Source organism: Musa acuminata, chromosome BXJ3-9 (genome assembly GCF_036884655.1).
Source record: "Musa acuminata AAA Group cultivar baxijiao chromosome BXJ3-9, Cavendish_Baxijiao_AAA, whole genome shotgun sequence".
In the NCBI taxonomy this organism is placed as follows: Eukaryota; Viridiplantae; Streptophyta; class Magnoliopsida; order Zingiberales; family Musaceae; genus Musa; species Musa acuminata.
The window spans coordinates 1,680,207-1,703,892 of record NC_088357.1 but is presented as its reverse complement, the minus strand read 5'-3'; the positions used below and the strand labels follow the sequence as shown (position 1 = coordinate 1,703,892).

The window sequence follows — 23,686 nt, the reverse complement described above, 5'->3', positions numbered from 1 at the left end:
TACTGCTCTGTCTCTGTGTCCTGTGTCTACACATCTTCGATAATTGCAGGAAAGTCTCATCCTGCTGAGGATGACGGATAAAAGTTAATTTGGAGAAAATATTGTGAGATCGTTCTCGAAATAATTATGACGTCGTCGTCATGCAGTCGCTCGATTTAAATAGGATTCGATGCATGAAGATATGTGTTGAACTCACCTTTCGCCGGCATCTCCTTCCTCCCCCTCTCTTTTGTCCCGAACATGAAGCCCGCACCCGGATCTCCCGGCTCGGCCTCCGAAGCTAGCTTTGTCGTATGATCTCCAGAGAAGATGATGCTATCTACAGATAACATGCATAATCCACACCCGCACTACCATCAGATATTTGCTGGCTGCCTGGAACTGGAGCTTGACGATCCGAACGCCACCGAGCGATGGGCCGCGGAACTCCTCCGCGAGTGTGCGACGGCCATCTCGGAGAACGATTCGGGCAAGCTGCATCACCTGCTGTGGATGCTGAATGAGCTCGCATCCCCCTACGGAGACTGCGAGCAGAAGGTCGCATCTTATTTCCTGCAAGCTCTCTTCTGCAAAGCGACTGAGCTGGGAGAGCACTGCTACAAGACGTCGTTGGCGGTGGCAGAAAGGTGCCACTCCTTCGAGTCGACGAGGAAGGTCATCCTCAAGTTTCAAGAGGCGAGCCCTTGGACCACGTTCGGTCACGTAGCATCCAACGGCGCCATCTTGGAGGCGTTCGAGGGAGAAGCGAAGCTCCATATAATCGATATCAGCAACACCTACTGCACTCAGTGGCCGACGTTGCTGGAGGCCTTGGCCACCCGGAACGACGACACGCCACACCTGAGGCTAACCGTCGTTGCGACGGTGGGCATGGGCGGATCGGTCATGGACGAGATAGGGATGCGGATGGAGAAGTTCGCGAGGTTGATGGGGGTGCCATTCCAGTTCCATGTGATACGTAATTTGACGCGACTGGATGAGCTCAAGTACGAGGAGTTCGGGCTGCGGGAGGGCGAAGCGGTGGCGGTGAACTGCGTCGGGGCCTTGCGGCGCGTCAGCGTCGAAGAGAGAGACGCCTTCGTCGGCATGCTGAGCAGGTTACGGCCGCGGGTGGTCACGGTGGTGGAGGAGGAGGCCGACTTCACGAGCTGCAAGGGTGAGTTCGTGAGCTGCTTCGAGGAGTGCTTGAGGTTCTACACCATGTACTTCGAGATGCTGGAGGAGAGCTTTGCACCCACTAGCAACGAGAGACTGGCACTGGAAAGGGAGTGCTCTAAGAGCATCGTGAGTGTTCTGGCTTGCGATGGCCATGATAGCGGAGACTGCGAGAGAAGGGAGAAAGGGAGACAGTGGTGCGAACGACTGATGGAATCCTTCTCGCCGAGCACCTTCAGCGACGACGTCGTCGATGATCTGAACGCATTGTTGAGGCGGTATCGCGCAGGGTGGTCGCTCGTGCCGGCAGAAGGAGACGCCTCAGGTCTCTACCTGACATGGAAGCAGGAACCGGCCGTGTGGGCTTGTGCCTGGAAACCTTAGAATTAGGTTGATCTCTTTGTCGATGTCGTTGCCATGTTTATGATGAATCCTTTAGTGCTTTTGTAGTTTTCTGCTAGTTTTTGGGTTTCTTCTCCATTTCTGCAGTCGCATCATTGCACTTGAGACGCAAAATGGTTGACCTCAGGAAGAGGGCGAGGAATTCATGCCTGTGATCTTCTCAGCTAACATGAACACCCTTCTTCCTGGTAAAAGAAGTGATTAGTGTGCTCTCGACCAGATTATTGTGGTCCAGATTTAGTGGGAATAATTCAGAAAAATTAATATTGCATGGTGAAATCTCTTCAACAAGACATCCACCTCAGGACAGCCTAGTCTTCATCCTCGGTTAGCATGAACTCCCTTGGTTGATGCAAGAAGAGAGAAACCAGTGGTAGAATATTTCCCCTATTGGAATTGCATTATAGCAGCTAAGGTTTTGACAAGAACTCTTTAGTACTTAGAGAATCAAGGAGTCATTTATCTCTTAGTTCATCCAAAATAAAAGAAACCAGTAGAATATTTCCCTTGCTGGAGCTGTCATTGCAATAGCTAAGATTTTAGCAACAACTCAAACTAGTTTAGGTGTTGAATCATTCATCTCTCTGCTCATGCAAAAAGAAAGAAATTGGTGAAATGTTTCTCGAACTGGAGTTGCACTATAACACTAGTTCTTTCCTTGGTTCATGTAAAACGAAAGAAACAGTAAAATACTTCATCAACTGGAGCTGTATTGTCATGGTTAAGATTGCAGAAAGACTTCTAGTTCTTAGGGAAGGAGCCATTCATGCCTCAGTTCATGCAAAAAGAGTGAAATCAGTAGTATCATCCCCAAACAGGACTCTTCTCAAATAAGCACCACTGACTGAAGCTTGCTGCAAACATTGAAGTAGGTAAGTTCCGATATGTGATCACTGGAACACAGGACTCCCATCCCTCTATTGTTGTGATTTGGCTTTTGCAGTCGTGATCTGCTTTTGTAGGAAGCTTTGACATGAAAGCACCAATTAACAAATAAAAATCCTCAAAAAAAAGAAAAAGATGTAAGTCTCAGTTTTGGTGGTATGCCTTCCCAAAGCATTTCACTGAAGAATCAAGTGTAGTAGTGAATGCCTTTCAGAAGGTAAATGACTACTATTGCAGTCCTAAAATCAAGTTTTCCATGCTTGGGTTACTGCAACAGTCAAGTCTTGTGTTACTAATCTCAAACCACTCAAACAGGTTGATGATTCACATGCTACAGATAAAAATTTTTTTTAATAGGATTTCCTAGACAAATTCAAACCAGGTTGAGGAACTTGGGTGAAATCCATGAGCCATTTTAGAAGAGTTGGCTCTCACATCGTCTGATACATTTGTTGTTTCAGAATCTTATGGATGATAGATTTTGCCGAAGAAGAACACTTGCAATTGCCTAGAGCTATTTTTCATAGGATCCTAACATGTTATTAATATTGTTTGGAGAATGCTTTGGTAAATCAGGGTTGTGTACATGGATGGATGTGGAGGATAAAGACGAAGATCCAAAACCGATACTGGAAAAATTAAAGAGTAAAAGACAAAAAAGATCGAAGAAGAAACATATCGCAATTTTCCTTTGGCTGATGATGAAGAAAAGAAAATGTAAATGGACCCTTCTCTAATCAATTTATACTCCAAACCACAAACTACTTAATTCAAAGGACAACCTTGACTTTACAAAGTATCATTCCTCTAAGACCTGTGTTATGTATGGATTAATCTTTTCTTGCGATATCTCCAGTGAATATTCTAAACTATTTTAGTCATTGCCAATTCATTTGTATAATATTCAAAGAGGTCAGAGACTTACATGGTTAGATGGTCCAAAACATCTCACCAAATATCTCAGAAGCAGAGTATGGAGATATCCATTTATACCATGCTGGGAACAAGTGAATCATCATTAGCAATCAAAGGGGTAGTGTAAATGTTAAGAATACAAGACTATAAACAATGTCATATTAATTTTTTATTCAAAACTTAGTTAGATCATGCTTATAAGAAATTATACGCATCCAATTAATTCAAGTTTCATGTGTCCAGCTGAGTCATCTACTACCCATATAAGAGGCGAAGTATTATAAATCATGTCTTATCTAAAGTCTTCAACTTTTAGATGGAATGATACTGTTAAAAGATTAAAAATACACAAGAAATTTTTTTTATCAGTGATTCTGATGCATAAAATAGAACTAAATAGGTACACTATCATCAATCTGGACTTAAGCATTAGCTCGGTTTCAACCACGCTTTTATTTTCAGTAACCATAAAATAAATCAATCCTCAAGTGAATATCAATTATCAATCCACCAAATCAAAAGTATATAAATAACATAGTCGATTATATGACTGATACATGCTTAAGAGAGAAATATTCCAACAAAATTACAGGATAAAATAAGCGAAACCTTCTTCACTGGGTGTCAAATCCAAGAACAACACTCACCATTAGACTCGATGAGATAATTGACCTATTAATTTATGGAACTAGAACTATTGATCCAAAATATCTAAACATAGATTAACATCAGTATACCCATCAAGCATTTATAAAACAGTAACACAATATCCAATTGACTCATTGAATTGTGAAGTCTAAACACTCAATTGACACAAAACACTCAAATATAAATTACACTCAAAATTAACAATAATGCACACATAAAGTTCGTTTAGATTAATTTAATTCTTTTTCTTTCAACGTAGAACTAAACAGGAGATGTTACACAACACTTCAACTCTACTAGTAGAAGATGCGTCATTAGTTAATGAGAATGGAGAAGGCTGAGGATAAGTTCAAGTACCACAGTGTCGATTGCTCCCAAGATTACTTGTGCTCGTTGTGTGTGTGTTGTGTAGATGCACCAGAGAAGCAGTCAGCAAGTGAGGTCACTGCCGGCGTCGACGCCAAGCTGGCTACAGTAGTCCTTGTAGTATCCAACACGAGCATTCGCCGTCGCCGGGTTCTTGCCATCGCACTCCAAATCGCCATTGATTGCTCTAATAGTGGCTCCAAAACCCTGGCCGGAAGTTATGAGCGAGTGGCAGGTGTTCATCCAAAACCATAATGCAGTCTTGAAGGAGACGACGACATCGATGGCCACGGTTTCCGGTGATCTGAGTCCGTCGAACCCGATGCTTTCGCCGGCAGCGCCGTAGTTATAGTTCCATGACAGCTGAATGGGGCCGCGGCCGTAATAGCTCTTCCCCGAGACACATGGGTACTCGGTGTTGGCCTCATCGCAATAGTCCCTCGATGCGCCGTCGATCTCTTCTATGTAGCAGAAATCTACGTGTAATTGCAAGGTATGTATCTGTCAGAAACCCGCTAGTCAAACCAGGATTCTTCTGCAGACAACGAGTTTGCTTTTATGTCCAACAGAGAGGATGATGTTTCCATGAGGAAGCTGGGCAGGTCAAGAACTTACGCCCGGTTTCGTGCGTGATGTGCGCGAAGAAGGCGGCAATCTCCCGCTTGGAGTCGTCGGTCGTCCCGACGTGGCCGAAACTCGTGTAGGAGCTGGCCGCGGTCAAGAAGGCGTCGCGCTTGTAGAAACTCTTGCCAGCGCATCCTCTGTCGGCCTGGCTGATGATCCCGTCGAAGAAGCTCTGCGTCACGATACGGGCGACGGGGACGTCGTCGGGGCGAGGAGAAGCCTCGCACGGCCCGGAGTGGCACCCGGCGCCGCAGTAGTCGTTGCCGGTGCCGCAGTAGCCCCAGCTGCTGCAGCAAAGGTCGGGGGAGCAACCGCAGTTTTGGGTGGTGGCGATGATGATCCCGGCTAAACGGAGGCGTAGCAGAAGCATCATTTTGTAACGATCTGAGGTTGGAAGAAATAAGGAGAGGGCTGGATACGTGAACGTTGTTAGGTGCACATGTTATAATGGAAATGAATTTTATTAAAACTAATTTATTTCGTTTTTTTTTTTTGGTCTAAAGTCATTCTAAGTATTGTAAAATAAATTTAAATAAAAATAAGGTTGAATTTTCGGGAAAAAAAACTAATTTACAAGCATAGCATCCTAATTTTTTTAAAAAAATTATATAGCATATTATTGTGTAAAAATACTAATTTTCTCCTACCTCCGTTGGACCGTCGTCACCTCCCCTCCTCTTTGTCATGCTAGACTTATTATCGTCTCTACGACTCACATCAAACTTGTCTTACCCTCAATTGAGGAAGGAGGGGGCCTTTATTGTCATTACGTGAGGAAGGGGTATGATAACTATAGCACCTCTCATCGTCCTTGTTCGCAGCCCTTATGCATTAGAGACGGTCTAATGGAGTTGCCTGTTGCATAGGGGCGGAGGCGATGAGTTTGGTGAGAGCCAGGGGCAAAGGTGACAATAGCTTCGATAGGACAAAGGAGAGGGGAGGCAATGCATAAGGTGGAGGTGGCTCTTACGTGGTCGGAGAAAAAATGGTCATTTATGAAAAAAGAATGCTCCATGATAATTTTTGAAAGTTGGAATGCTCTACAAAAATTTAGCAAAGATAGAGATTTTTTTCTAAAAATTCACCCCAAAAATAATACAAAGGATTGAGATAACAAAAATAATATTAAAAATATAAAAATTACTATTTATAATTTTTTTTATTATTTACAACCCAAATGTTAAGTTCTTTAAATATTTCTAAATTATTCTTTTGAAAATAGATATATATGCCCTTAATTTATAACTTAATTCTAATAAAGTTTTTTCACTCAGTATCTATAACCTCTTTTTTTTTTTTTTTTTCTTCTTCTTCTTCTCCTCTTAATCTTTGAAGATGATATAAAAAGACCAAAAAAAAAAAGATAGATGATGAAATGAGAGATAGTTTTAAATCTTTATAAACTGTCCACTGGAGTACTCGCTTTTGGGAGAGCCTACGATATGTGCAAGCGGGAGTTGTGAGGAAGGAAACAAAAGAAAAAGAGAAGAATAAAAACAGAATTAAAGAGACTATAAATAGTAATATATTATTTTATTAAAATTTTAAAAAATTATGAATAGTAAGAATGAGGCTTTTAATAATAATCTTCTAAAATATTGGGTTAGTAATGATTTAATTAAAAAAAATTTGAACTCTTATTAGTCAACTATATACACCCAAAATATTGGTTTGTGATATAGCATATGTACTTACAAGAGTTAATGGTTCCAATCTCATCCCATAATTTTTTTTATAATTAGAATATTTGTCTAATTATACGATCCAAATCCAAATTGACGATTTGAAATTACACCTAAGATATTAGTCTAAAACTTTATCTAATAAATTTTTATGCATTATCATGATGATATATCAGATCCACTTATTTGTTATTTATTCTGCATAAAATCTGCATTCTAAATTACTATGCATTCCAAGGAAAGGACATGAACCGATACAGGTAGTTGCCGTGTTGAATCTTTCAAAAGAGTAACTTTGACTAACGACTTCATGACATGCTCATTGATTGATTCCTGCACCGAACTTTGCGGTGTCAACAAGTCTAAGAACATTGTTGTGACAGAGATGCATGATTGAATCGGTCAAAAGATTATGCATCTTACCAGTCCAATTTGCAGATAAGATACCAAAACTATGAGTGTTTGTCTTGGTATTGTCATCAAGCTCTTCCTTCACTTCTGCAATCACATACTTGTCTTTGCGTTCACAGGAATCAAGGCTTGTTTGGTCACAACTCCTAAGAATATTTGGGTTAGGAGTAAGAGATGCGGTCACTGCTGCTTCCTGCTTCGATCCAGTCTGTGAAGGTCATCACTTTTGTGTCATGGAGAAAAAGGGAGGAGATTTTACTCCAGGTGATCTTACATGGAACAGCAGTTGCAGTGATGCTATTCTGTTTAGAATGATGAAGAGGGAGACATGATTGAGTGCTAGGAAAGAAATTGAGTTGCATTTCTGCAAGTGTAATCAAGTGCAGAGCAATCAATCAATCCCTGTTGCATGCACAAGTAGACACAAATTTAGGCCACCCAAATGGAAGATATTATTCCAAGCTCAGGAAAACTCTAGGGAGAGATGAGTGCACCTTCTTCGTCACAAGTTGCAGCCTACTCATCACTTCTTTCCAAAGAGAGCCAGCCACAAAGCCAGTTCATATCCAAGCATTCAATACATTTTGGCTGGACTTTGGTGTGGCCTGTTCACAGAGCTCAGAAGCTCCATGTCACTGTGGATTCTTGAAGATGACAGAGATGGCCACTTCTTCCTTGCAGGCGTGGCAAGAAAGGCTTGTTCAGTGACCTTGGTATCGAGCACCACATAACAAAACCAATCATGAAGTCTTGAACTGCTGAGGAAGATGAGTAGGCTGCTGAGGAACAAGGGCCACAAGAACAGCTATCCTAAGCTGCTGAGGAAGTTGCTTGAACTGCTTGAATCCATTGATAGATCATCACTCGAGTTCCCCCAATCATGACACAACAATGGCTGGGCCAGAATCCAAAAAATTTGTGGAGAACAAGTTGAACAATCCATTGCATGATTACCAGCAAACTATGTGGAGTTTGCATCAGAAGGCTTGCCCAGTTGAACTGCCATAATCCATCATTTGGAGTGCTGACAACTGTGTTTGGATTGAAATATCTATGCCAAACATGTGATCGTGTAGCTTGCAATTGATCCTCTGCTTTGAATTATCAACTATATGAGCACCACATATTGCTGCTTCCTTGAAATCATTATGCAATCATTCCAAAAGATCTCTGCAACTAAGAAAGATTTATATGGATCTCCAATCCAGTGACCACAATCTAGAACCCTAGATATCACTACAGTCTCTCCACACCCCAGGTGGTAAGATCTCCCTCCAATCCTTGTCAAGAAGAATCTTGTGATTGGCAGTGCAGGTTGGCTGCCGGACTTGGACAAGAGATGAGGTGTCTGTCCATAGGCCAAACACTATTTAAGTGTGGCAAAGAAAGAGAAACCACAAGTTCCCCAAACCACCCACAGCCGTCACTTGGCCAATCTTAAACCAAGCAATGCATCACCGGTAGGACTGGTCCTTCATCTCTCCATTTGAACGCCTCACTGTCATTGGGCTTCCTCTACCTTCTTCCATTTTGTTGGTCTTTTGACGAAGGTATGTCCTCGCCGAGCCTCGCCGAGGAGCAGATCTCTTAGGACTCTCCGGTTTTGATGTCATGCTGTTGCGTAGGACAACTTGAAGCCTGCGCAGGTGGAGGAGGAAGAAGACAAAAGAGAGAGAGATGAAGATCCAGTGCGATGTGTGCGAGAAGGCACCGGCGGCGGTGATATGCTGCGCCGACGAGGCCGCTCTTTGCCCGAGCTGCGACGTCGAGGTCCACGCAGCCAACAAGCTCGCCAGCAAGCATCAGAGGCTTCGCCTCGAGTGCCTCCCCAACGGCCTCCCTCGCTGTGACATCTGCCAAGTAATCTCTCTCTCTCTCTCATGCACTGCTTCCTCTCATATAGATGGTAGACTCTCAATTTTAATGCCTTGCTTGTGCTTCCACATCATTATGAGTCTTTCTTTTCATGTAAAACAACAGGTAGAAACGCATGCATCTCCTGCTATATTCTCCTTCTTGGACTATGAAACCACATACAGATCTCTTCCATGCAGTAACCTTGTGATATAAGAATTTGCACTTTAGGAAATTGCATGATTGATTCTACAATCAATTAGTTAGAGAAAAACAATCCTTTGTTTGAATTTGAATCAGAAACTTAATAGATGAAAGCCATTCTCCCTAAGGTTAGAAGGCTTGAGAAGTCAATCAACACAGGACTTTAGTTCATTTAATTCAAGGGACATATAGATGACAAAGTCACACAGAATACAATGACCTAAAGATATAATATCCTCATGAGCTATTCATGAGAAATGTCTACTTATGTCCAAGTAAATATGCATTTTGTGCACTTCACTTTCAGACAATTTCCTAGATAAGTGGAAGAAACGAGTGGTATGCTTCTCTTTGCCAACATTCCAAGAACATCAACATGTAGAGTATGTGATGCTCCACATCCTTTCTTCTCTCTTTCAATATCTTTGCTAGGAAAAAGCAGCTTTCATCTTCTGCGTCGAGGACAGAGCCCTGTTTTGCCGGGACTGTGATGAACCTGTTCATGTCGCTGGTACCCTTTCCGGCAACCACCAGCGTTATTTAGCTACTGGAATCCGTGTGGCCGTAAGTAAGATGTGCGACAAGGACCTAAAGGACAACACTGAACCACCACGCCATGGACCGCCCTTGATTGCAACAAAAGTTCCTGCAACACAACAGAGCACACCATCATTCATGCATTCTGCATGGGCTGTTGATGAGTTCCTTCAGCTTTCAGACCAAGAAATTGGTGAAAAGGTATGATATGTCGATTTACTTCTATTTAAAGTAGTTCACATAAGATGGTCATACTCTGATCCAACCTGTTCCAGGAGTCTCCTGTTGGATTTGGAGAGTTGGAATGGTTTGCAGACATTGGTCTTTTCCATGATGAAACGCCAAAGGGTGCCCAAGCAGCAGCTCAAGTTCCTGAACTCCCTACATCACAAGCAAGCAACACAGGTTTCCACAAGGCTAACAAACATGGCACAACATTCAAGAAGCCTAGGCTTGAGATATCTGATGATGAGGAATACTTCACTGTCCCTGATATTGGATAAAGCTTAATGTTTCATTGCCTAAAATATTACACTTATGTTTTGGTGAGGACACAGAGACAGATGCTTAAATCTATTTACATTTCCATGGAAAATATGGATAGATTTATGATCAGTTGCTATAAACAACTATATTTAAGCTTGCTTTGCACGTTCTTATCACTCTTAGAATTGCCAATAACACACTTGATGACTTCTTGCAATTTCAGTATTAGCTTGTCAAACTATCTCCTGAACAGCATATATTCATTCATAGATGTGCATTTTTTCTTCTTTGATAGACTCCCAGTAGACAGAGTATGAGAATGACCAATAAGTTCTGTTGCAAATTGATCCTAAAACTCATCCTAAAAGCTAATCGACCATCAAGATTCTTTAACTTCAGAAAAATCTATCAGTAAGAAACCAAATGTCCTCGATGTAGCTTTTTCTGTGCCCCCTCATTCATTGCTTCCGTACTGTCATGAGCTTGGAATCAGTAAGAAACCAAATAGAGTTTCTCAAATGAAGGCAGTGAAACTGACTTTTTAGTGTCAAATTCAGTGTTCTTACACACAGTTCACATCAACAATTCAGAACTTTCTATAGGAAGCAGCTTTATGCTAGTGGATAAACTATTGTTCCTATCAATATGCCATCGACTTTGCAGGAAGGCTTCGTTTAGAGCAGGCAAATTGTGAAAAGGCTCTGACTTCAAATTTGATGATTTACCACAGTCACTCCTACATATAATGTAAATGCTACTTTTTCACATCTTTTGGCTCTGTTCTCCACGCTTCAGCTTATCTGAATGCTTGGGCACCGAGACTTGGGTATCATTCTTGAAGACCATGAATCCACTGCATGGTTGTTGGTGATGACTAATGTAAATATCCCTTTTAAAATATGGATCGAAATCCAACAAAACAATGATCCTATGATAGTTGTCATACTGAATGAATGCTTCTTCTCTATCCAGATCCAATATATTGAGGAAACTCTTTTAAGGATTCACTGAGATTACATACTCTTAACCTCACATACTACACCTATATCTGGTTCTACATGCTCTAATAACTTATAGGTGAAATTTCCTCATCCTTTGTCGTTCAATCCTCCAAATAAGGTCTGCCTTCTGCTGGAGTAGGTCCAATCCTTTAAAAAAGGAACCTTTTTCCTGATTCCTACACCTAATGAAAGTCCTTATGCTTTGCAATCTCTGGGTCCTGTAATTCTTCCTTCTCTAATGCTCAATATCAATTCAACGGAAAAGAACACGAAGATCCCACACATGTATTGTTCGCAGCTGGATCAATCGAGCAAGCAAACAAAGAAGAAAAGAAAAAACAAATCGCAAAGGTATCATACTGATTCGTGGAGGCGGCGGCAGATGGATGTGCAGCGCTCCCGAGGGATCCGAGCTGGACCTTCACCTCGAACTTTCTCTCAACGATAACATCGCTTCCTGTCTCGTGCGCTACTCCTCTGCCGAGGGTTTTGTTGCTTCCTCCGAAGAACCAACCGCCTTCTGGGTTACGAAGGCGATAGCGACGACAGCTTCGTATTCGATGAAGATTGATTTGGGGTATAGAAGGTCCCAATTTGATGGAATTTAGTGTGCAACCGATGAAATAACTGGCATTGATTGAAGTCCAATCGAAGATTAGAATGTCCAATTTGGGGGTAGTAAACTAGACTTGTAATAAATAGGTTAATTGGATACACAGAATTAGGTTAGAAATTGACACAATTAGGTTCAAATTAAGACTCAAATTGGTCACGAAATGATGAGTTGAGCCACCGGCTTAGTCAGATCAAACCTCAAAATCAAGTCGATTTCACATCAATGTATTAACTTGCACGGCCTCAGACGCATATCTCCGACGGAATCGAATCTCACCCATATCCAACCAATCACAACTCTCCATTGCACTTCTCTTGGATGTGCCCCATCGTCCACTCATTCTTCCATGCCACACTTATTCTCGCTCTCACACCTGCCGGCATTCCTCCCCTCCCTGACCACCACCTCTCCAATGGCCACTTCCTCCCTCCAATCCCTCCATCAATCCTTCCACCACCATCACTTCACCACCTCTCCCGACTCTATCTTCTTCAAGCCGACCAAATCCTTCAAGCTGTTCTTCAACCTCTCCCCCTCCTCCTCCTCCCTGACCACCACCTCGGCCAGTAGTGTGGTACCAGCCACCGCAGGCGCAGCTGCCGCGGCCACGCCATTCGACGTCCTCGCCAGCCACCTGTCGTCGAGCGACTTCCGACAGGCCGACGAGGAGACGCGCCGCCTCCTCATCGCGCTCGCCGGGGAGGCCGCGCAGAAGCGGGGGTACGTGTTCTTCTCGGAGGTGCAGTTCATACCGGCTGCGGACCTCCAGGAGATCGACCAGCTGTGGCGCCGGCACAGCGGCGGCCGCTTCGGGTATGGCGTGCAGCGGCGGCTGTGGGAGAAGTCGGGCCGCGACTTCACGCGCTTCTTCATCCGGATGGGGTGGATGAAGCGGCTGGACACGGAGGTGGAGCAGTACGGGTACCGGTCCTTCCCCGGCGAGTTCCTGTGGGAGCTCAAGGACGACACACCGGAGGGGCACCTTCCGCTGACCAACGCCCTCAGGGGGACTCAGCTTCTCCGCAGCATTCTGACACACCCTGCTTTTGAGGAGAGCGAGGCAGAGGAAGGAGGTGGGACGGGCATGGAGGAGGCGGAAGAGAAGGAGAAGGAGAAGGAGAAGCCAAAGCTCAAGGGCGCCAGGAGAAGCCTCAAACCTGACTACTCCTTTTAGACTGTTAAATCCTTTTGGTTGGTGATTCAAATGCTGCTTATATATATATATATATATATATATATATATATATATATATATATATATCCCATATTTCCTCTATAAAACATGATTTATCGAATGTTAATGGCATAATATATGTTGCAGTCACAATATCATACAATATCATCCCTCTCAAAGGGACGTAACCTTGCACTGAATGTATACCATGTTCTTGAAGTAGCAAGAATACACCTGGTTATTCATCTTCAATTCAACATGTTTAATTTAGTAGTGAATTGTTCAGTAACATTGTAACTACTCATAATGCATGATGAGCATGCCTAAACTATTTTTCCCATTGCAAATGGATCGAAATCGATCAAATGCATGAACTGCGTGAGACAGACATTTTATGGCCTCACATACAAAGTAGTAATGAATGCAGAGAAGATTACAGTAATATTGAATTTGTGCACTTGATATAATGCAACCAGCAAATCAATGCTTGCCTACTCACATTTTGGTATACATCCACATTCCTTGCCTCAGTCGAATACTTCCTGGTATAGCCACATTGCTCTTCCTGCATGCTTCGACACTGGCAACAATGCTGGAGAGCTGACAATTATACCATGTGCCATTGCTCTTACTGCCTAGATTTTGCTGCACGCTTTAATCCAGAATGTCCTGCAGTTTGAGTGAATTGGCTTTAATGCTTGATAAGAGAATACTTTTGACAACCATGTAATAACAAAGTCATACCTACATTATGAAATTAGATTCGAGTACAGTTCCTTATTCTTTGGTTTTTGCAGTTTCCTGTTCCTGAAGGATTAAGCAAAGCCTCTCGTTTGGTGTATACGCATGCTTATGGATCCTGACAAATCAAAACAAGTTGGCATTAATAACAATCAATTTTCCATTGTATACGTTTCTCATAAATCCTTTCAAAGGAAGCATACAGTAAAAAGTTGAAAGAGCTACATACTGTCTTTATTAACAGCAAGTGAGCACAAAAACAAAGTCACTTCCAAGTAAATAAATGCATATGATAAGGTAATAGCAGAAGCAATGTACAAAAAAAGGCTGCGAAGTGGATGATTTGCTAGTTCATTGTAGACTGTTAAAGTTAATATATGGATGCTAAACTGTATACATATCTGAAGGATGCATTTGGCTAAAACAAGCTCTCTTGGTTTATAGATATTTGATGTCCTTTAGCACTCAATAGAGCTTCCTTGAGAGTTGCGATAACAAACTTCTGGTCCCAGTGCAGAAGAATATCAGTGAGCAGGTATTGAATAGGCAACAAAAAACACACAAATATATGAGAACAGCAATATTTGCTAATGGCTTGGCCTGAGCATCATCCTTCCATAATGTTCTATGTTTGTCCAGGGAGAGAATTTATTTCTTAAAGCAGATAAAATTACCTGAAAATTTACGTTAAGCCACATTTAAGTACACAATTGAAGAGAATTTAGAATACTTTTTATAAGGTTTAGAAGACACTTTGAAACTGTTAAGTACTTTAAAACATCTCTCAGTACAATTATCCTGAAGTTGGCCAGTCTCATAGACAAAGAATCTGTCAGCCGAATACTCTAGATCCAACAAACAAAAGGCCATTATATAATATATAGGCAATCAGTTTCATTTAGAGTCACAATTCATGATAAGGGCAATCACATACCAATTACTTGTTTTTGGTTTGAATGTTAGTCTTCAGTGTAAATGGTATTTTCTTTAGAAGCAAATATTGTCATGATAAAGAAAACAAAAATAACCTGTAATAATCTTCAAGTTATTTCTTTCTTAGTTTATTTCCTACAGATCACAACAAAATATCAAGAAGATACATGGCGTCTACATTAAGTTTATAGTTTTAGGCAATGCAACCTGTAGATTGTCCACCTTATAAATCTCTAACCATACCACTGCAGCCATAACTTTATGATACACCTAGTCTGTAAGAAATTGTGTCTATAACAATTGAAGTGTGTAACTACACTGAGAAAACTGCCTAAATGATCACACGTTTGATGAATACATACCATATACTAGGAGGCATTATCTTTAGTCTTGTTCAAGTCAGAGTGAGAGAGACAAACTGTGAAAAATGAAATCGCAATATCTAAATTTTCCAACACCCAGTCTTTATCATTATTCCTTACATCATAACATAAAAATGCATGTAGGTCTTGAAGTCTTACCCATTTGTTTTTACGAACCACCCTTCTGAACCAGATGCACAAACCAAAGATCCTAAAATTCTTGGTACTGCTTTTGGAAGGTTAGTGAACAAAAGAAGTTGGAGCCTTGTCCTGTAAAAACATTTTCCTTTTCTTCTTAACATAGCCTCTTCATCTACAGTGGTGTAATCCAACAAGCAGATGCGTACCTAGAAGTTTATTCCCTTGGCTACATCCATGAAACCTTGTCCAACCTAATGTATTGGTCCTCGATAACTAGTTATCAACTTGGCTTCTCTCCGGTCAGAGTGTAGTTATTTGGCCCACATAGATGGACATCCTAAGATTCAAAGATTTCAACTAGTACAGGGAATTAAGGCTGCTCTTTCATTCTTAATGAATGAAAAAAATAGCTTCAAAGAAGAACTACATCTCATATGCTAGGTTCTATGGAAGATTCACCAATTGGTACTAAAAATGAGAGACAAAATCCATATGCAAACCTGCTGTCATGTCCAAGTGGAATTAGACATGATGCAATTATATGTAAACATATAAGTATCATTTACCTGTATTTCTGCTTGCGGTTGCAGAAACTGCTTTGACACGGATATAAGCTGAGTTCTGTCCATATTCAAACATCTAAAATAACCACAAGAAGAAGATGCCATTCACTTGGCTAAGTATCCTCTCATTCTCTTTTCCCAATATTCCTTTTCTTGTTGCAATCAATTTCAAAGTGCCCTTATCCCAGAAATGAATTATGATCTATGCAGCTGCCTTATTTATCACTTATCTAGCCGATGTATATATATATATATATATATATATATATATATATATATATATATATATATATATTGTTGCTTTCCTCCAAGTTCCATATTATTGACTCATAAAACTAGAAGCAAGTGCATACAGAGAATCAAGGGGGAAAGAACAGTTTGTATATCGGTCCTCTTTGACTATTAGAACTTTCAATGGAGAGGATTGGGGAACTCGATTCCAGGAGAAAGAACGTCCGGCGGAAGATCCAAGTTCCTAATGGGTCAGCACAATCTACATTTCAAAGGCAACATGTTTGGGAAAAAAAAGATTCTGTTTTTCAGCACCTACTTTGTGAACCATCAACAGACGTTGAATCGGACTGCATCAATCGATAGAAGATCAACATCTAAGAGGATCTTAGGAGACTAACCAGATTTCGGAGATCAACGGCGGAACATTGATGGTTGTAGGGGTTTCCAAAGGTTTGGGTGCAGAGCATCAAGGAGACGAGGTCGACGAAATCTCCCCATCACGAGAAGCGGATATTGGGGGGTTCCAAATCGAGGGCTTTTGGTGTTCTGCTCCTACGCCGTCCTCTTTAATATGTAAAGACCAAATGCGAAACAAATAAAATTTGTATAGGGTGTTTTCTGGAAAAGTGCCTATATATTGATAATATTCGCATCCCATAAGTATTTACTCACTGTTCTACCTGCCTCATAACTGGACTGGAAAAACGAAGCACCAACTCGAACCTTGCCCAATTCTGAAGCCACGTCATCAGAATGAGTAATATTTAACGTGTCAGTCTTTTTACTCCTTAGATCGCATCGGTCCCACAAATTCCCAAATGCCTCCTTCGCTCCTCGCCCAAGCCCTCTCTGCAAGGATCTCCTTGCTTCCGCTCTCTTCCCACGCCAAAAACCTAAGGATGTCCGTTACCCGGCGCTCCTCCCGATCCCTCTCGTCGGAGGCCGAAAGCCCCAGCTCGGAGTTCGATCCAAACCTCGATTTTCAGCATTTAGAGCCGGAAAAAGGTGACATTTTTCTACTAATGCGTGTCTCAGAAATACTGGACTTTTGTTAAATCAAATCGTTTATTTGTTTAAGGCGAGAACGATGACAGAAGTTTCATGTTCTTTCTCCAGGTTGTGATGTGTCTGATGGAGAGAAACGTTTTTACGGGAGGAAGAAGAGGGCGAAAAGAATCATTGAAGTCGATGGGGAGACTGCAAAAGAAGAATCTGCTGACAAAAAAGTAAGTGTTTGTCTTCAAACGAAGTATTGTCTTATTTTTTCTAACATATCTGGACGTAATTTTATCAGGTTGTTTTCGTTAGCTTTGTATTCTTGTAATAAGAAGAGCATTAGTTCTCTCTTTAGGTATCAGCTTCATAATCACTATTTTTCCTACTTAGCTTCTCCGAAGTTTCATCTTTTTTTTTTTCCCAATCTAGAGTATGCCTCTAATTTGCTTCTTTTTCCAAGTCTCCAGCACTTGACTAATCTCAGTGGACCAACTTTACTTGCAGGTTAGTGGCCCGATTGACATTGAAGATTTTGCGTATCATAAGATCAATCTATCTGCAACTTCTAGTAAGAGCAACTCTGTTATCTAAATTTTATTTATATAGTCCCTTTCCTTGTAGCATATGTCATTTTAACAATAGGTAGCTTGGCCATTCGATATAAGTGATAAAGGCTGTTGGTGTTCCTGTATGAGAAAAAAAAAGGAAAAGAAAAGAGCACAGGACAGTTCAAAGTTTCTTTTAAAATTTTTGTTTAGTGTTAGAAGCATGACACATTATTTCTTTGATGAATTGGTCATATACTTGCATTCACGTTGCTCTTGTTGTACCTAAACCTAAATTGATGCTACCACATTTTTCTACTAATCATGTTTCAATTTGATGTTTCCCGCAGATGGTATAAATATTAGTGCATCTTTCCCCGCTCATAAGATGAAGAGTACTCACCTGTCCATAAAATCTAAAGGTACTAGACAAAGGCATAAGAAGTAGGGTACAAAATGTGAAGAAGCATCATGTTTTTCCTATTAGTACTGATAAGAAGAATTAGTGTTTCTTTTTCTAATTATATATTCGATCAGAATAAGATGTTAGCAAAGTCAGGAGAATGCGGGGTTTTAATTAAATTTTATCCTAATTCTATGATGTGGTGAAAATTAAAATTTAATATTACTGCAGCTAACCTGCCAGCAAATTGGGAAGCTGTCTTTGATGGGATTAGGAAGATGAGGTTGGCTGAGGATGCTCCTGTAGACACTATGGGATGTGAAAAGGCCGGAATTTCTTTACCACCTAAGGTATCTAAACTTGTCTTAGAGTTTACTGGTAAAACTCTTCACTCTTTTTAATTTGAAAAATGGAACTTATTGTATCAGCTGGTCTTTATTTATCCTGCATGGTAAAAATTATTTTTAGTCAGTCTATTTTACATTATTCATCACTAAATTTTGCACTCTGCTGTGTTATATCTTTGCTTTCTCTCCCCTACTCCCTCTTGCACCCTTTCTTGCTACCTCTCTCTTATCTTTAATTCTCTTTTTGTAGTCTTACTCAGTTTTAACATTTTAAGTAGAAATGTGAATGTGTTGTGTTATCAAAAAAATGATTTTGTCATGGAGTCATGGAGCTTTTCTGAATGAAAAGCTTGCCTTTATTACTTGCATCTCATCCATGCTTTTAGTGAGGTCTCTATGAGAAAAACTATGATGGATGCATCCACCTATAGTGGTTGTAATCTTGAGTTATAGATATAGGCCTTGTGAACTAAATGTTTTAAATTAAGCATGACTAAGACTGAATATAAGATGTAATAAGTAAAACTTTTATATTCCTTGAGTCCATTATTTGACTAGATGAAGAGATTAATGGAGATATTGAACATAGAATATAGACTATATGGCCAAAATGGAGAGGGACGTCGGGTATGTTTTATGAAATTGAGATGCTGGATGGTTAGGAAACAATTATATAAAAAGTTTGTGTTATTGATATAAGAATATTAAGGTGGATGTGTGGAGATATTAGAAAAGATAAAAAAAGAAATATTTTCATTTGTGAACCAGTATAGCCTTGATAGAGAATAAAATGAGTTAGAATTATTTAAGATGATATGGATATGTACTAGGGATATATGTTGATGCTATGGTTAGATGAAACACAATTGGCATTAGTGGTCTAAGTAGAGACAAAGAAAGATTTAAGAAAACTTTATTAGAAACTATAATGAAGATTTAAATGCTTAAAAGATGAAGGGAAATATGTCAGACCTCCCATTTTTTAGTGAATTTTAACAAAAATGCAGTGGTGTCCCTTCTCTGTTACTGTCCTTTTTTGTTCCTTTTTTATCCTTGTTATTCTTCTGAGTTTCTTTTTTTTCGTAGTCTTTGCATAGGTTTAAAAGATGCTGTAGGAAAAATCAAATAAGAACATTAACCAGTCTTAAATAAATGGGTCAAAAGGATTCGTGTACCCAACCCATATAATTTGGTGTTAAGATTTTTTTTTTAATTTCTTGTACTTACATCTGGATTAAATGCTGTGTATCCAAAATAAAGATAAGATTTTGTCTTATTGTCTATTGTTTTTCTGTGGTCATATACTCATTTAAAGTCATCAAATAGGTTTGATTATGTTGGACAACTTATACTCTTTTGACCTGTAATCAGGAACGAAGATTTGCAGTTTTGGTATCTTCCCTTCTGTCGAGCCAAACTAAAGATGCAGTCACAAATGGTAAGTTCTTGTCATCTCTTCTTCATCTGGATCCACTACTGGAGTCAACTTAGAAAATCCAGGAACATATTTATGTTCTTCAATTTGATGCATTTTCACAGAATATGATGTCTGTTTTACTTGGTAATTGAACTAGGAGTTCAGGTGCCATAAAGCGTCTTTCGGATAAGGGTTTACTGGATGCAGATGCTATTGTCAAAAGTGATGAAGCTACTATTGCAGGCGTGATTTATCCAGTATATCTTTAACATATTCTGACTAAGTTTCTGTTCAGGCCATTTCTCTTGTTCAACTCCGATCAGCTGCTATTAGATAAACATTATGAATGTTCATTCGAAATCTTCTTTTCCTTTTTTCATCTAAGTTACTTGGTCATGGCTAGAAACAGTTCTCTTTCATCAATGACATTCTTACATCATTTTTATTTATTATGAGAAACTTACTAGTATTTTTTAAAAGACATGGAGTGACATTCTTACATCATTTTTATTCTCATCCTGCTTGCTGATTTATCTTATTCTTACTTGAGAGAAAGTAATGGAGTGACATTCTGTCTTTTCATTTAGGTTGGATTTTATTCACGGAAAGCCCATTACCTGAAAAAAGTTGCTGAAATTTGTCTTGAAAAGTATCAAGGAGATATCCCAAATTCTTTAAATGAATTGCTTGCACTTCCTGGAGTAGGCCCTAAAATGGCCCACTTGGTACAGTTCATTCTTACTTTCAAAGTCGAGACTATTGCTTTGTATTCTCTTATTTTTCCTTTGAATAAATAGGTTATGAATGTCGGATGGAATAATGTTCAAGGGATATGTGTTGATACTCATGTCCATCGAATTTGTAACCGACTAGGATGGGTTTCACGTCCTGGCACAAGACAGGTAATTTTACTGCATTTGAAATGATCTGTAATCTCGTCCCTTTTCAGAATTAATCTAGAAAGCTAAGACATATACCTACATTGATGTTCACTAGAAAACCTCGACTCCAGAAGAAACAAGAGTATCTTTGGAGACATGGCTACCAAAGGATTTATGGGATCCAATCAATCCCCTACTGGTATGATGAATATAGTTCATAAATTCTTTCTATTTAATGTGTTACTCTATCTACTGTAACATGAACAGAAGTTATATGACTTTGCTATATATTTTTATCAACATGTAAGATGGATGCTGAACCATGTATTGTTTATGTGTTCTATGGGGTTGCTAGTTATTTCTATGTGTGTGTTTTTGGGATTGATATTCAATTTGGATGCTTTTAGATATGCATAGTTCAAAGCCCTCTTGCTCGTTCAAAGATTGAGAAATAGAGTAGGTGCTACATCAGAAGAAATCTTCAAACTTTGATTCAAGGGCAAAGTTAAGATACATTTACCTGATTACCTACAAGGAGAGCAAACGAGGGACTGAAAGTCTGAAGTCTGTAGCAAACTGCAGTACTGAAGAAGGATGAAATTAAAATGTGCCCCCTAAAAGCCATGCTTGCTTAATCTGATTAAGATGATCTTCTGCCTGTTCTTTCTTAGCTAAACACTTATGGTTTCCTTCGTGAAATTTATTATCACAATTTCTATCTACGAGTTGCTTTCTGAAAATGGCAATCTTTCCCTTGCCTAAGCATAGAGCTGAAAAGGCCAATATTTGATGAATTTTAATCAAATCGATTTCTCATACTAAACTATTTTTGCAACAATTTTAATTTCATATATGCTGCCACCTTGTCTGGCAAGCCTTCTACCTCATTGATAATTTTGATCTTACACAAATTAAGAGGGGAAACCTAATCACACTGAAGTATGACGAACAGGGTTGGGAGAGTTATGTTGCCAATATGGTCTAACTGTTGCTTATTGGCTTTGTCATCTGAGATTTACTGATTTTGACAACATTTTTAGCACTGGTTTATTAATACCTTTATTGATGCTCCTTTCTAAATATGGCTACTGTAAATAATCACTTTCAATTTTTTGTTTTCCCTTTATTTTAGAGGCATTCTACCTCAACTGGCACGATATATTTTGATTGGCTTTCCTCTAAATATGAGAAGGTTTTCTGTAGCAACAAGTAGATTTTATTTAGTAAATGATTTATTGTAACTACTATAAATATTATAACAAGTAGATTATATTTCGATTGGGTTTCCTCTAAATATGAGAATGTCCATATATGTCTAGAAAAATACTGTCCCGTACTGATAACCCAAACAGCCTGGATGCATGTATCCACCTATGATCACTGACTTGCAAGTATACATTTTGGCATTTGTGGTATGTGCAAAGTGCTTCCATGCATGTTTACCAGCTGTGGCTCAAGTGGTAACTGAAGATAGCTAACCATGGCTGAGTAGAATCCATTTTTCATTAAGATCTTGGCCTCTTTTTTATTACTTTGTACCTAAGAGGAACTTTCAATTTATGGGCAGTTAATTATTGAGGTAGCAGTTTTCTGTAACTTATGTTTTGTTTATGAAATGCATGTGGCTGTAACAATAAGGCTTTCTCTTTCCTTTGACCTCTAGTTGTACTGATTTGTGGATTCTCCAATCTGTCTTCGATCAGGTTGGATTCGGACAGACAGTGTGCACTCCCCTCAGGCCCCAGTGCGGCAGCTGTGGCATAAACCAACTCTGTCCGTCTGCTTTCAAGGAATCGGCAAGCCCGAACTCAAAGGCTAAAAGATCACAGAAATAGAAGACCTCAACCCTCCCATTTAAGCATCTGGACATTTTGGTTCTTCTGGTTCTTCGTTCTGATACTAGTTGCAGTTGTAGAAGCTTGTTCACTCTTCTGTAGTCAATGTACTAATTTGGTTCTCATGTTAAAATGCAGCAATCTTGCTTACAAACATACTGTCAGTATCTGTACATGAAGATGTCATATTCTAAATGTGACTACATTAATGTTCATAAAATGCTTCTTTTGCAAGAACTGCAGCTTCCTCTTTTGCTTTCTCAATTTGTCTCGTTACTGGAATGTGAGACTATTCTTCTGCCTTTGTCTGCTGATCTGCAGTGATAATATCCAAAGAGATTGTTCTTGGATTATTGATCAGAACAATATGTAAGGCCAACTACTTGACCTTTCTTTCGATATTTAATATTTTTAATTAAATCAAAAGTATTTAAATATTTTTTTAGTATATCAGTATTTCTTTTTCAAATAATAAATTCCTAAGATGGAATTTATACTCAGAACTATCAATTTAATTGACACCTTTCAATAAAATATTCTTATGGTTTGATGGCAGAAACATAAACTTAACTAATCTGATTTCTAATTTTTTTATTTAGTTCAAACTTTCAACAAATAAGTAATATGCAATTATTATTACTGCTTATCAAACGCTAAAATAGAGAAGAAACAAAGTCAACTAAAATAAAGTATACTACTTTTCAGACATTTTAATGATTTTATTTTACATTAATAAGTTGCATATACATTTTAATATGTTACATGTCTCTCCAAATGTTAAGATCTTTCACAAAATTCAAGTTAATCATTTTTAACCACCATTAGCATTAGTTTATTTAAACTAAAGAAATTTATAAATATATAAAAAATATCTCTAATTTTTTTTAGAATTGTAATCTAAGCCACTAACTTCATTTTCCGATTTTTCGAAATCTAAAGAATGCCTAACAAGATCTCTCTAATACTTAAGTGAGATTTCTAATTAGAGTTACTGATTATGGAGAATATTCCTCAAATTGGGAACTCGGATTCATGCTGGTGATAAATGTTGAGTTTCAATTAATCAAAAATATTAGCTATATCATCAATATAAATTAAAAATTAACATAATAGTTAATTTATAGTATTTGGTGAGGATCAATAAAAGTAGTAGTAGTAGTAGTAGTAGTAGTAATATATATATATATATATATATATATATATATATATATATATATATATAAAAGTTATAAAGTTTTGGAGGAATATATGACTTATAAACTTTAATTTAGAGGGATAAATATGAGAATATATTTTACGAAAAGTCTTCCATTAGAGTTATCAGATAT

At 39.2% G+C, this 23,686-nt stretch overlaps 5 protein-coding genes across 8 annotated transcripts; 4 read left to right on the top strand and 1 right to left on the bottom strand.

Moving 5' to 3' along the window:
* The first annotated feature begins 207 nt into the window (after positions 1–207).
* LOC135648640 (protein SHORT-ROOT-like) lies at positions 208–1,604 on the top strand. Its single transcript, XM_065166513.1, has one exon. The coding sequence runs from the start codon at positions 310–312 to the stop codon at positions 1,537–1,539; it is 1,230 nt and encodes a 409-aa protein (XP_065022585.1). The 5' UTR covers positions 208–309; the 3' UTR covers positions 1,540–1,604.
* Positions 1,605–2,038: 434 nt separating this feature from the next.
* On the bottom strand, positions 2,039–5,419 carry LOC103996760 (endochitinase EP3-like). Of its 3 annotated transcripts, XR_010501250.1 has the most exons (4): positions 4,987–5,419; positions 4,363–4,847; positions 3,368–3,439; positions 2,039–2,523 (listed from the first exon to the last, which is right to left on the bottom strand). XR_010501250.1 is itself a non-coding variant. In XM_065167674.1 (2 exons), the coding sequence occupies exons 1-2, from the start codon at positions 5,366–5,368 to the stop codon at positions 4,435–4,437; spliced, it is 795 nt and encodes a 264-aa protein (XP_065023746.1). In that variant the 5' UTR covers positions 5,369–5,419; the 3' UTR covers positions 4,166–4,434. The 3 variants fall into 3 exon arrangements, 1 of the variants encoding a protein (XP_065023746.1); XR_010501249.1 differs by having other exon boundaries at positions 2,039–3,439; XM_065167674.1 differs by lacking the exons at positions 2,039–2,523; positions 3,368–3,439 and having other exon boundaries at positions 4,166–4,847.
* A 3,054-nt stretch (positions 5,420–8,473) lies between these two features.
* Positions 8,474–10,334, top strand: LOC103996757 (B-box zinc finger protein 24). The gene is made up of 4 exons (XM_009417744.3): positions 8,474–8,638; positions 8,714–8,948; positions 9,579–9,884; positions 9,959–10,334. Exons 2-4 carry the CDS (start codon positions 8,766–8,768, stop codon positions 10,184–10,186), a joined length of 717 nt encoding a protein of 238 aa, XP_009416019.2. The 5' UTR covers positions 8,474–8,638; positions 8,714–8,765; the 3' UTR covers positions 10,187–10,334.
* Positions 10,335–12,122: 1,788 nt separating this feature from the next.
* On the top strand, positions 12,123–13,212 carry LOC135649562 (tetrapyrrole-binding protein, chloroplastic-like). The gene has a single exon (XM_065168041.1). The coding sequence runs from the start codon at positions 12,133–12,135 to the stop codon at positions 12,958–12,960; it is 828 nt and encodes a 275-aa protein (XP_065024113.1). The 5' UTR covers positions 12,123–12,132; the 3' UTR covers positions 12,961–13,212.
* A 3,524-nt stretch (positions 13,213–16,736) lies between these two features.
* LOC135649218 (endonuclease III homolog 1, chloroplastic-like) lies at positions 16,737–22,622 on the top strand. Of its 2 annotated transcripts, XM_065167403.1 has the most exons (11): positions 16,737–16,939; positions 17,051–17,160; positions 17,435–17,498; positions 17,826–17,897; positions 18,110–18,228; positions 19,597–19,663; positions 19,808–19,899; positions 20,230–20,367; positions 20,440–20,544; positions 20,639–20,722; positions 22,227–22,622. In XM_065167403.1, the coding sequence occupies exons 1-11, from the start codon at positions 16,753–16,755 to the stop codon at positions 22,356–22,358; spliced, it is 1,170 nt and encodes a 389-aa protein (XP_065023475.1). In that variant the 5' UTR covers positions 16,737–16,752; the 3' UTR covers positions 22,359–22,622. The 2 variants fall into 2 exon arrangements, with proteins under 2 accessions (XP_065023475.1, XP_065023476.1); XM_065167404.1 differs by lacking the exon at positions 17,826–17,897 and having other exon boundaries at positions 16,746–16,939.
* Positions 22,623–23,686: the final 1,064 nt, after the last annotated feature.